Source organism: Triturus cristatus, chromosome 12 (genome assembly GCF_964204655.1).
Source record: "Triturus cristatus chromosome 12, aTriCri1.1, whole genome shotgun sequence".
Classification (NCBI taxonomy): Eukaryota; Metazoa; Chordata; class Amphibia; order Caudata; family Salamandridae; genus Triturus; species Triturus cristatus.
The window spans coordinates 95,860,908-95,873,895 of record NC_140595.1 but is presented as its reverse complement, the minus strand read 5'-3'; the positions used below and the strand labels follow the sequence as shown (position 1 = coordinate 95,873,895).

Below are 12,988 nucleotides of genomic sequence, written 5' to 3'. Positions count from 1 at the left end.
CCAAGTTCAACCAAGAAAAGACAAGAGAATATGATCAAGATAAATACAAGTATGAAATAAACATGTCAGCTCCCAAAGAATGGGCATAGCTTAAATGCAAGCAGAAAGAGGTAGCTTCCACTCTAAAGACTCAGTGTGGTATCATTGCTTGACCCAGGATGTTACACCTTCCCACGCTGTCCAGTAAATACCCCAGTATAGGCTTTCCCGTGGGCATTCTTGAAGGGCATTTATTCATTCCTGATTCACAGCCTTGAATTTCATAAAGTATCCTTCAGGCTGTAGTAGAAAGAGTGCACATGATACATTTATTCAGTCAGAAAAGGTAGGGTATGTCTGATAACTCACAGCTAAAGCAAGTACACGTCTAATATTAAACCTTCACGCCAGACGGCCAGAAGTTCACAGAAAGGAGTGCAATTTGTGAAGCATCCCAAGTCTGGTTTATTAAATCATGATTCATCTTATACTTGTAGGACAGTTCAGCGGATGGTGCACTGTGGAGTGCCCAACTCTGTGTACCAGGCTCCACCACCAATCAGAATTCTATCCGCTTAAGATTCATGGAATTCTGTAGCAATTCAAAAGTCAGAGTTGAGATATAGTTTTGAATGAAAAAAACATTATATATTCTATCTGTTCAGCAAAACAGAAGACAACTTGTGGCAGCCACGGCACACAAGAAGAGTAGACCGATCCTCCAAGGCAAAACAGGTCTGCAGTTTCACCAAGGTTTCACAGTGCAAATAAAAAAAAAGAAATGTATTAAGGGTATTTGTATAGGGTATATCAAGCCACACTGGCCACTGAACATTACACAAGTTTTGAATAAACTACAAGAGAAACTGTGGTAACAAACAGAGGCAGAAATAATGTCAGACGTTAGTGAGATGCTTTCGAAAACGCAATCAGGTTACAAAAGTCTGGAGATCTATCTTGAAATTGCCTTGAATAATTAAGATTGACCTTCTAAAGTTCTTTTTTATTCCTTTTCCCTCTTGCTCTATCACTCGATACAGATGGCAAAGCACACAGTGCATTTGAGCTTGAAAATCCATGTATTTAATATCAAACTGTACAAGACAAAAAAATTATTCATGAATATATGATGGTAAGCATATAAATACCCTGATGTGGTTTGGGTATTATGTTTTGAACCAGACTGTTCTGAGGTGGGCATATGTTAAACGTGCCAAACATATTTTAACGATTTTCTATTGTAATATAGAAGTTTGAATGAAAAACAAACAGTATGGGTGTTTATTTTCAATGAATACAGTCAGGAAGATTAAGTTTCCTATATGGGATTCATGATGGACTATGTAGGTCACCTTGCATTGAATTTATTTAAAGGCCTCTATTAGTACACAGCAGGCATCAATAGATCCTGCTGCATTCTACACTTCCGTCTCATAAACTGGACTGAGTGCTGATGTGCACAAAACCTCACTTTAAGATAAGGGACTGGTACGGGGAAGAGGATCTAGGAAAGGCACTAGCTTTATCTGTTGAACGGTCATGAGCAGGAACATTTGGATGTCTATGTCAAAAAAACACTTGGAAAGGCGACAACATGCGTCTAAAGTGTAATACATTATGATCAAATAACTAATGTGGCAACAGTGAAAGATACAGTTGCACTCTGGCTGTCACTGGAGATCATAGGTTTATTTTTTTTCTATTTTATTTTTACCGTCACTGTGCAGTTTGTTTGTGATATGGAAAAGTCAGACAGCTAAGAAAACGGCTGTGGTATGTCTTCATTTCATACATAGTGAAACACAAAAATACAGTGTAATCTTTCCTGCAGTTAAGAGCTAAAGCTATCTTCTTGATAACATGACTACCTCTTGTAATGTTCGGAGCCTTCTGATGGTAGGAAATGCAACATCACAAAGTGTGGGAATGGTAGACAATCACTCTACAATTTCACTTCATGGCCAAGCACCATGACCAAGTGGTCCCTGACCGGGGGTTCTGTGCTCTCCGCTTCCAAATCGGACATGTGAGAGAATGGATTATGCTTGTTTACAGATTCCTACACTTCCACCCTTTAACAGTTACTGTAATTGGATGCTAAATAGGTTTTTTTTTTTAAGCATTTAACCTCTTATAGTGCTGTAATAAAATGGTTTGCTGTTACTCAAAAGAATGTTACTTGTTTTACAGACTTACAAATGATGCCCCATTCACTTCTTTGCTTGATGGCTGCTCCAGATCCACTATTTAGGTTTGTTCCCACATCCAAAATGTTTCTGGGATATTACCTTTTCGCAAATCCCTTAAGTAAAAAAACTGAAGCTGTAGATTTCACAACCTACTCAATTCGATGTGTTTGACTTTGACTCTTCTCTCATGCATAAATTCTATTAGTTCCCTTTTTACGGAGATTGCCTCATAATTCCCTGCAACTTACATGTTCCTGCTCTTGTGACAGGTATAGGATACTACATTCGCTGATTGCCAATCATCTGAGACTGCTCCAGTCAGCTCTTCTCCGGTCTGCCTTATATGTTTATCGGCTTTATTTTAAGGCACTGAGGGACCTTTCAAATAATCTTTCTTTCAGCCTATTTCGTAGATTAGTTAAGCATGCATGTAAACTAGGTTGTTTCTCTGCATGATCAGAATATAAATTGGCCATGTTCACCGCACACACATACTAGTAAGATATGGCTGCATCACCTTGTTGATTTACTTATTCAATGAGTGATCATAGGACACTACTTTCGCTACCATGACTTTAAACAGGAACATCAAGATTTGCAGAAGTGTACTATATGCCCTGCAAAACCCCCTACCACACCATCCCCCCCCCCCCCCACCTTTCCCCTTCCTCCTCTTCCTCGGTACGGACCCCCCCAGGCGGGGGTATCAGAGCTGGGTGAGCGCCTGCCGCAGTTACATCGGCGGGGGTGGCCCTCCCGAGCAGCGGCACCAATGTTCTTAGTTGGTTGGGGAGTGGGGGGAGGGGGGTGGTTGTTGGGGTAGGGCTGAATTGCATATTATACTGATCTGCTCTCTGTCAGTGTAGTTCATACCACTCGGGTTACTAGTTGAGTGTCTCATTTGCTTATAACCATTGACAATGTGGGACAGGTCGTACCTCATCGTTGGAGGGGCGGATCTTTGTAAGTGGGATACCAGATCGTGGCTTCTTCTTAGAAAAATGCACAGATGACGCATGCATACGAGATGTAACTGTTTCATATTGTTGTCTGATGCTCAATAAAGATATTTTCAACAACAACAAAAAAACCCTACCACACCAAACTTCATTAAAATCTAAATCTTCTTTGGGGTATTCATGGTACACGTACAGAGGCCTAGCGTCAGGGAGGGTTTTACAAGTCTTATTGACCAAGCTACGCCCCTGCACACGTCACCAATAAAATAAAATTAGGCTCTACCACATTCAGCACTTTGGCAAGCAACAGCCAAGATAAACTAAAAACTTACGTTGGAAACTTGCTGTGGTCTTCAGAATCCTACAAAATAAAACCAGACACATTTAATAGCAGAATAGTATAAATACACACTGTGCAAAACCTGCAATGTGTACTTTTACATGTTCAGTCCTCGTTTAACACTTTCACAAAAACCATGCCGCATCTAAGAATATTAGGGATATCAGAGGTTGATGAGTAGATCAATGGTTAAAAACTATAACAGCAAGCTGGCAAACCTAGATCACTGTACAGTGACCACAACCAAACGTGAGCAGAGCAGTCCTCAGGGGAAGAAGGCGGAAACGTATCTGTGGCAACCTGAAAGAAGCAAGTAGGTCTTAAACTTGCTGCTGCAATGAGCGCTAAGCAGGGTAATGCAGTGCTCCGTAAATAGAGAAGGGTCCTGAACTGCACCTAACCCTGGAGAATAGTGCGAGATCAGCAGCGTCCAAGGACTCTAGAAAAATACCTGACATATATTACTGAAGGATTCCCTTTGTAGCTGGATTGTCAGAAAAAATGCTTTTCCAGCAGGGAGAGGAAGAACTTGTTCTGTACTACTGAAGGACATGCTCTACATCAGCATGAGCATGGCGGGTTCCACAGGACTCAGGTAAGGGTCTTCTGTACGCACCATGACTTTTGACTTTTTCAATCTCCATGAAAGTGATAAATGACTGACTGCTTTGAGACTTGCTGTGGGAGAGGCTGTGCTTGGGTAAGGATAGCAAGGGGTTCTGAATGCTTCACATTCTACAACTGATGTACATTAAAGCTGTGCATGTGTTTAATATAATACAACAAAAACTTAACACAAAAGGCATCAAAAGTCTAGACACTTACAAGGACAAAACATCATGGTGAGTCTTACCTTCCCTGCCTCTTCCTTTTTCACCCCCTTTGAGTGTGGGTCACCTCCCGTAGAGTCCTTCACCCCAAATCCGGAGATGGATGGCTTTTCTCCATCAGCTTGTGCCTCTACTTTAGCCTTGGATTCTCCCTCAGCAAGCCGGAATGAGGATCTGCTGTCAGAGTCCTGAAAGGAGTCAGCCATACTGTTCGAGCTTAACCATGATGCCACTTTGTTCTTTGACGTTTCCTCCGACACAGGAAGCTTGCATGCATTCGCCTCGTCATGGCTCACTTGCCTGGCAAGGCCTGAGTCCTTGGAGGCAGTCTCAGACAAGCCATTCTCTTTCTGCCCCCTGGTTTGCCTTCGTGTGGCATAGCTGCGCCAAATAGAGTTCGTGTTAAAGTCACCTTCCTTCCCAAAATTGTCATCTGAGCTTTCTTCATTGCTTTCTTCCTGCTCATCACTTCCAGTGTTCTCCTCTTCCTCTTCATCCTTCAAGTCTACGCCACTGCTGTCAGAAGAGGCTTTGGCATCACTTTCGTAGCCTTCCTTAAAGTTCTCCACACTCTCTATATAATCCAAATTAGCAAAGTACTCGTCGCCCATCTCCAGGCCCTCCTTGTCAGCAAAATCATCAGTCAGGATCTTTCCTGCATAAAGCAAAAAATATCAGGCCTTAGCAACACAGGAAGAGGAATGAAAATTGGCCAGGCAAAACTGGTAGGCATTGCAGCTACGACAAGGAACCAAGCTCTGGCCAAGGCCCAGAAGATCTGCTATATGACTCAAGTGCACAATGTTGCAGAACTGCTAAGTGGGAAAAAAAATCCTGCACTCCCATAGTACAAACAATATTGAGTTATATGACAAGCATAAGGCTCAAAATCCCTAACTTTCTTCTGCACAGATTAGTGCCTCCGGTACCTCTAAGGTCAAGTTGCTTCTGCACCTAAGTTTTAAACATCTTTATGTCCTTTCATTCTTCCATGGTTGGTGGATGATTGTCTGAAAATCTTACAAGAAAGCAGTATGCCAGATTACTTTACTAGGATACTTACAACTCAGAGCTGCCATCAACAATTTGGTTTTTACTATGGTACAGGTGAACAAGTTACTTACCTTCAGTGACATTTCTGGTGGATATTCTAACTAATGAACGATTCCCCACTTTTAGAATATCCTTAGGAGCCAGAATTGATCTGGAAAATTCTCCTAGCATTGTGCATATGGTTCCATGATGTCTCCATACTACACTGGAAATAACAAAGCAGAGCGACATATATGCATCACACCTGAGTGCCAATATCAGTTTCTTGTGTCCTTAACATTTTGGGCACTCAGACACCAAGCACAGAAAACACTGTCTGATATAGTGTACTGATTCCTAACTTGAGACTTTTTTTATAGTAATGAGGCAACTCCACAGAAGGAGGAGGTTAGAGGACAGTAAGGAGTGCCCACCAGAAAAAGCATTAATGGAGCTAACTTGTTCTTCTGACGTATACTTCTAATGACCGATTCCTGACACTTACAAATAGATTCCACACCGGTACATCTTAAAGTCAGAGGGTTTGGAGAGTGAATTAAGTGGGAAAAGACCAACCTGCATTGCAGAACCAAGTGGGTGAAGTGACCTTTCCGCTGGACTTGGTTGTTAAGGCTGTAGGGTCTTGTCTATGTATGCACCACCGCCATCAGCGCAGCCTGACGGACATCTAGAACATGCACCCCACGCACAAAAGCCAAAGGCCCAGGAGTAGGAGGAGTGTTGCTTCTTGGCCAGTGTGTACCAGATTTTAATAAGGAGGACTATCAACCTTGAAAGGGTCCTCTTTTGCAAAGTCTTTCCTTTCTTTGCCCATGAGAAATGCAGAAATACAGAAATAGCCGGTTATCCACTCAATAGTCTGTTGGTAGAGAAATAATAAAGTTCAGAGCCCTCTCAGGTTCACGTAGATGGAGCCCCTCCTCCTTATTACAGTGATGAGGCGAAGCAACAAAAAAAAAAAAAACACGGGCAGAGTAAACAATTAGCAAACGCAGAATGTCGTCAGAACCTTTGGTAAGAAGGCTGCCCTGGTCCTCTGTATCGTTCTGTCCGGAAACAAGGTTGTGTAAGGTCGTTGAACTGAGAGCAACTGTAGTCCACGCACGGACACAATGGCAATGAGGAAGTCCGTTTACAGTGTTAGGGGTAGTTAAGAATAGGCATACACAGGAGAAATGACAAGATCAAGTTCAGGTCCCAGTGATCCATACCAAACTGTCTGGGGGATACACATGCATGAAATAGTTTAGAAAATAAATCACAACCAATGACTTAATACCCAGTGTAGACTGACCCTGTGGACAGGCCCTTGGCAAATTGGACATCAACCACTTCCGTCAGCGAGTTAAAATCATTGAGCTGCTTCCTTTTAATCTCATGCATGGAGGTGTAGCTTATGCAAGATCAGATGTAGGACCTGACCCTGCCCTTCCGCTAAGACAGTGGATCCTACTGAAGTGGAAGCCTGATCAGAGGACAAATACTCAGGCTCCGAGTACCACACTTTCCTGGCCTTGTCCTGGGCAACGAGACTAACCTGGGCCTGGTCAGTCTTGATCTTCCTCAGAATACGAAATAACAGTGGAAAGGAGTTCAGGAACCCTTTCATCCATACCAGTCGTCATGTGACAGCTCACGAGCACCTTGGAGGATAGATCTAGCCAGGGCATGCCCCACCTTGTGATGGAGACACCATCCATGGTCTAACAGACTTGCATGCTCAGTTTGACCGCACTAGCATTCTGTGAACACCACTATCAGGTAGGTAACCAGGAATTTCTTCTGCTGTTACAGCCACCTCTAGAGGCATAATGCATTCTGGCACAGGATTCAGAACCCAACAGCGCACTGCTTGTTGCAGTACCACATGCCGGCCATGTTGTCTGTGAGAAACTGGATATTCCTCCCTTTGATGGACTGCTTAAAGGCTTTTAGGGTCATCTCCAGAAGAGTGATCTAAAGTGGCTCTCCCTCAAAGACCAGAGGCTTCTGATCTCCACTTCTCGCAGGTGGTCCCCAAACCAAGCAGTGAAGCGTCTGTCACAACCATGAACTCTGGGTGGAGGAGAGTGGCCTGCCTCACGTCATGTTAAAGTCTACCGACCACAACAGAAGATTCTGCGTTTTAACCTTTGGGATCTGAATGGAGTTATAGGGGCATTCCAGATGCTGGGACCACTGACATTCCAGGGTCCACTACAGGGCCTATTTCTGCCACCTGTCCTCAAAGCCATTCTCACCAAAACCAAAGACTGATGCCAAATCAATGGTTTCATATCCTGAATATGCCAGACTTGTGAGAAAGTGCCATCTTTCTTGCATGGTATGCCCCCACATTTTGCTGAATTGCTGAATGTACTTTGACTGAGTGTGCCCTGGACTCCTGCCAATCAGGTGCCCTGGGCCGATGTTCCTTCCCTAAAACCCAATTTGGCAAACCCTGGCCACATGTCAGCCCCTGGTAATGGGAACCATAGGTACCCAGGGCCTTGTGACCAGGGAAGGCCTCTAAGGACTGCAGCACTATTTGTGCCACCCTTAGAGGCCCTGTACCCTAACACACACACACTGCCCTTGCAGGCTGAGTGTCTGGGTACAAGACAAAACAAAGAGTCGACATGGCACACATCCCTGCGTGCCATGCCCACAACCTACACTGCCCTGGTATACATCAGCCACCCCTCTAGCAGGGTGCCCTATGCCAGTGGGTTGGGCACAGGAGCATGAGCTAGGTGCCCCTACAGTACCCAGGTCCATTCCTGGGCACTGTAAGTGTAGTGCTGCCATTTAAGAGTATATGGTGCTGGGAGCTCGTCAAACACAAACTCCACAGCACCATAAAGGCAACACTGAAGACTGAGAAGTTTGGTATCAAACTTCTCAGCACATTAAACCCACACTGATGCCAGTGTGGGATTTAATGTACCAAGCACTACAGAGGGCATCTTCGAGATGCCCCCTGAAACCTAACCTACAATCCACGTCTTGTCGGAGAGGCTGCCTAGGCTGCCGCACAGCAGACATGTTGCTGGACCCCTGAGTGGAGAGCTCCCCGCTCTCCTGGGCCTGCAACAATGCACATCCTGGGCAAGGTGCTAGGTCTCCTCCCACAGGATGGGCAGGGGGAAGCTTCAAAGGCATGCCGCCTTTGTGAGCTTCTCCAGGCCACTTGCTGTACGCAGCAACTGGCCCCCACCGGTTCTGACCCCCACTCTGGCGGGAAGACTGGCCGGAAACTCCAAGTAAGGACAGGGGATGTGTCAGCCCTGCCAACCCCATCCCTCAGGTGGGGGAGGCGAGGTGAAGCACATCTCCGGGCTCTCGCCATCTTGAAGATGGGGGGCTCTACCCAATCAGGACTAGGCCACTGCCCCCCTCCCACAGGAGTGTGGCAGGATAGGGGGTGTACCCACCCCAGGACAGGGACCCAGTGGTCTCTGCCCTTTACCTACCTGTAACGCCCCTAAATTTAGTATTTAGGGGCACCCTGAACCTTCCTTCCTCAGATTCCAGATACTAAACTAGCAAAGAAGAACAAGGAGAAAGACGACCTGCCGTGCAGCTGCTAAGAAGAGGAAGACACCAACTGCTTTGGCCCCAACCCTACCGGCCTGTCGACCCTCGAACCTGCTCCTGCTAAATTCCGGCACCTCCTGCGGCCAGCAACCTCACAAACGCCGGAGGACCTGGCTACCTTGTGACTCTGAGCACCTGGGACTCCCACGAGCAGTGGCTCTGCTCAAAGCAAGTTTCTAACCTCTGGCATCAGCCCGGAACCGCGAACCCTGCACACTCTGCACACGCCAAGCCTGGCCCGGAGTGTAATAAGACCCCGAGGACGTCCCCCCGGCGACTGTGACCCCGAATCCAGCACCCAAGGACCCACCTTGACGCTCCGGACGACGCCTGCAGCCTCAGAACCAAGGACCCCTCCAACCGCGACCAGCAGAGGGTAAGATTTCCTGACATCAAAAGGCACACCTGCACCCGGCGCCCTACGGGCCCCTGTGCCTGACTCCTGGGTACCTACCTATCCTCCAACTACCCACTTACCTCTCAAAGTGGTGGTGGCACCTGAAGAATCTTCGTCCCCGAGCTTGCAGCCTTTGTTCGTCCTTGAGCTTTCCCCATTGAAATCCATTGAGCGCCCGAAGGCTCAAAAGCACCCTGCACCCAGCCGCCCGAGGGGCCCTGGCACTGCAACTTCTACTCCTACCTACTTCCCCATTTGCCCTGAGCAAATGACCAGGAGCCCAGCTCCCACAGCCGCGTGGCCTGCTAGTCAGCAGCCACCAACCAAGGCCCCCCCCTGCCTCCCATAGGATAACATTGGGCCTAACTCACTCTGCACCCGGCTGCCCCTGTGCCGCTGAGGGTGTAACAACTGTACTTACCTGACCCTGGGAGACCACCGAGTCTCTGCCCAGGACCTTAACTCTGCCAGTCGAGTACTTACCCAAAAGCCGATAACTCACTTTTCTTCCATAGGGTAACATTGACTGGCTTCTCCTGAAATTTCTTCTAAGTGTGGAGTTTCTAAACTTTAAAATATTCACCTAAAATCAACCGAGTAACGAAAACGGAAATACTCACCTGCTATTAGGAGAGATCCCAGTGTTGGATCTTGGTGCCCAGCACTGACCCTGAAAAGTACCAACAACCGTACTTACCACTAACTCAATTTTCTCCCATAGGAAACCATTGACTGTTTTTCTGTGAAATTTCTTCTAAGTGTCGATTTTTGCAAACTACAAATATTCTTTAAAAATCGTACCAACTGTGAAAACGCAATTACTTACCTGTTTTAGATAGATGTCCCAGTACTGAGCCTAGGAGCCCAGCACTAAATTACTAAAGTAACGAGAACATACTTTACCCGTAACTTGAATTTTCTCCCATAGGAAACCATTGACTGTTTTTCTATGAAATTTCTTCTAAGTGTCGATTTTGCAAACTTATAAATATTCCTTAAAAATCGCCTGTGTAATTTAAACGCAGTTACTCAACTGCTTACAGGTGATACACTAGAGCTGGATTTAGGATCCAACACTGACCTAGAAAAAGTAACCATAACCCCACTTACCTGCTAAGTTAATTTCCTTCCATAGGATAACATTGGTAATTTGATTAGCAAAATTTCCAAGTGTCAACTTTTAAAATAGCAAAATATTGCAACAGTAACTAAAACGAATTTACTCACTTGTTTTCAAGAACTGTCCGAGGACTGAATCTAGGATCCAGTCCTGGAGTTAGAAAAGTAATCCTGAAAGTAATCAATTGCACATGACCTAAAATTCCCATTGAGCTCAATGTATTTGAAATTGCACATAACCTAAAATTCCCATTGAGCTCAATGTATTTGAAATTGCACATAACCTAAAATTCCCATTGAGCTCAATGTATTTGAAATTGTGTTGCTTATTGCAACAAAACTGTAACTATTATCTGCAAAAGTCAATTGCCTATTGCAAAGTATTTAACTAAAGCATCTCCTTCTGAGAAGGTATATTTTGATACCTATTGTTGGTTATAAAATAAAACAACTATATATGTTTTATATAAACCACTGGCCTAGAGTTCAGTTCTTGAGTGTGTGTGAGACCATTTGCTGACTGAGTGTGTACAACAAATGCTTTACACTGTCCTCTGATACTGCCTTACTGCTCAACCAAGCTACCACTTTAGAGAGTAAGGTTATATCTTACTTTAGCCTCTGCCAAACCTCTGTGGACTCTGTACACACTGTACCTATTTGGGAATAGTATATACAGAGCCACTTTCTCACAAGACTTGCATAGATGGAGGAAAGGCATTGAACGCCACCGTGTCCATTATTGCCACAATGAATGGAGGCCTCTGCGTGGGCTAAGGTGGGACCTCTGCTTGTTGATGGTAAACTCCAATGAGGTTAGAGGGAAAGCAGTCTTCCGGAGCAGGTCTTCGATGGACAGCAGTCAGCCTGCATTCAGCAACAAGTTAACAATATATGGGAATACACAAACTTCGGACCTCCAAAGTTAACCAGTGACCACTGCAAACACTTTTATGAACACCGAGGTGAGGTAAAAGGAGAGCATGTTGAACTCAAAGTGTCCCTGGCTTACTTTCAACTACAGGCAATTTATTTGGGACTGCAGGATGGTCATAAGGAAATGTGTCCTTCAAATCCAAGGACACAAGTACCCTGCATCCAGAGCGGACAAGATCTAAGACAGAAAGCGCATTTTGAACCGGTCCTTCCTTAGAAAGGCATTCAGTGCGTGGAGGTCCAAAAGAGGCCTGAGCTCGCTGGTTGATTATCTGCATCAGGATTGCCGATTGCTCCTTCAAGAGATGCTTCTGTGCAGGAGCAGTGGGGTGAGAGACAGAAAGAGCAGGGCATGCCCTCTTTGAACAATCTGTTGGAACCAAATATCTGATGTGATCGATTTTCAGCTTAGGAGAAAATTGTGTATTCTGCCGCTTACCAGCTAGGTATGAACCAGGGAGGGAAAACTAAGGTGTTTTGGCAGCCACTGTGGTCAGGGTGGAACAATTTGAGGACTGCTGCCCCTACTGGTTTGAAAGCAGTTTGCAGGTGCTCCAGGCCTGGAAGTACTGTTGCAGTAGAGGTTGGGAGGGATGGAGTGGTCTATATGCTAGCCCCCTGGAACTGGCTCTGATTTTTTTTTATTTGTGTGGGAAATTGCCTAGCTGGTGTCAATAGCTCTAGAGAACATGCTTTGGTGCGACTGGCCGGAATCGTTCCAGCACTGAATTACCTTATTCTCAGAAAAGCCCCGGCGATCGAAGGGCGTGCCTTTTAAGGATGCAGAATAAGTGTCCAGAAAAGCTTTGATCTCATCAAGGCATGGGTTTTGAGCACAACACTGGCGCCAATAGATCTGCAGTGTCCAGGCCAGCTGGGAGCACATCCCGACCATCATTTATCCTAACCATCATCTGGGACGGCCAGCAAGCAAATGCTGGCCACTTCCCATACTGCGTGGGTGTCCCTACCTAAGAGACAAGCTGCACAGGTACATCAAAGTCATTGAAAATAACCCCTTTCTGAAAGCATCAAGTCGTTTTTATTCTGTGTCTGGGGGATTAGTCAGAAAGGAATTTGGAATTGACCTTATTTGTTGAAGCTAAAACAATCAGGCTCTCTGGTGTAGTTTGCTTGGTCAGGAAGCCCAGGACACCGACAGCTAGTCTATGACGCCTAGACACAGGTCGCCTGAGAGGTGGGCATGTGCAGGACATGGACCATGAAGCCAGAATTGCATCTCCACCGCAAACAAAGCACTTTCCTCCGTTGGTGGCCCCATTGGGGAATCACGCTCTGTTTCAAGAGTTGGGTCTCGCTCACTGGTGTGTTGTAGTTTAAGAAATAATGCATCAATCATCAGTATAATGAGCAGATATTAATCTGCCCCCTCCTCATTATCATAAGTATCTGGAGAGAGATTGGCATCCTGCACCAAGTCCAAATCGGTGCCAGGAAGAGCCTGAAACCTTTGAGAGCAGAAGAACCAGAGTCACTAAGGGCCCAGTAGTAGGTCCTGGGGGGGACAAATGGTGCCAGGGGTAGACCTGCTGACAAAAGTCCAATTGAACAAAGCTGAGGCTCCCTGAAGTCTGAAGACGCTCCTGAGG

At 45.5% G+C, this 12,988-nt stretch overlaps 1 protein-coding gene across 3 annotated transcripts in view; it reads right to left on the bottom strand.

The window, feature by feature from the left end:
• Positions 1-12,988, bottom strand: part of SETDB1 (SET domain bifurcated histone lysine methyltransferase 1) — a 98,534-nt gene that overhangs the window by 26,194 nt on the left and 59,352 nt on the right. For all 3 annotated transcript variants that reach the window (XM_085639153.1, XM_085639152.1, XM_085639151.1), the window contains exons 16-17: positions 4,321-4,952; positions 3,460-3,488 (exon numbers count right to left, since the gene is read on the bottom strand). In XM_085639153.1, the coding sequence (XP_085495279.1) occupies positions 3,460-3,488; positions 4,321-4,952 (661 nt within the window). The remainder of the gene's footprint in view (positions 1-3,459; positions 3,489-4,320; positions 4,953-12,988) is intronic.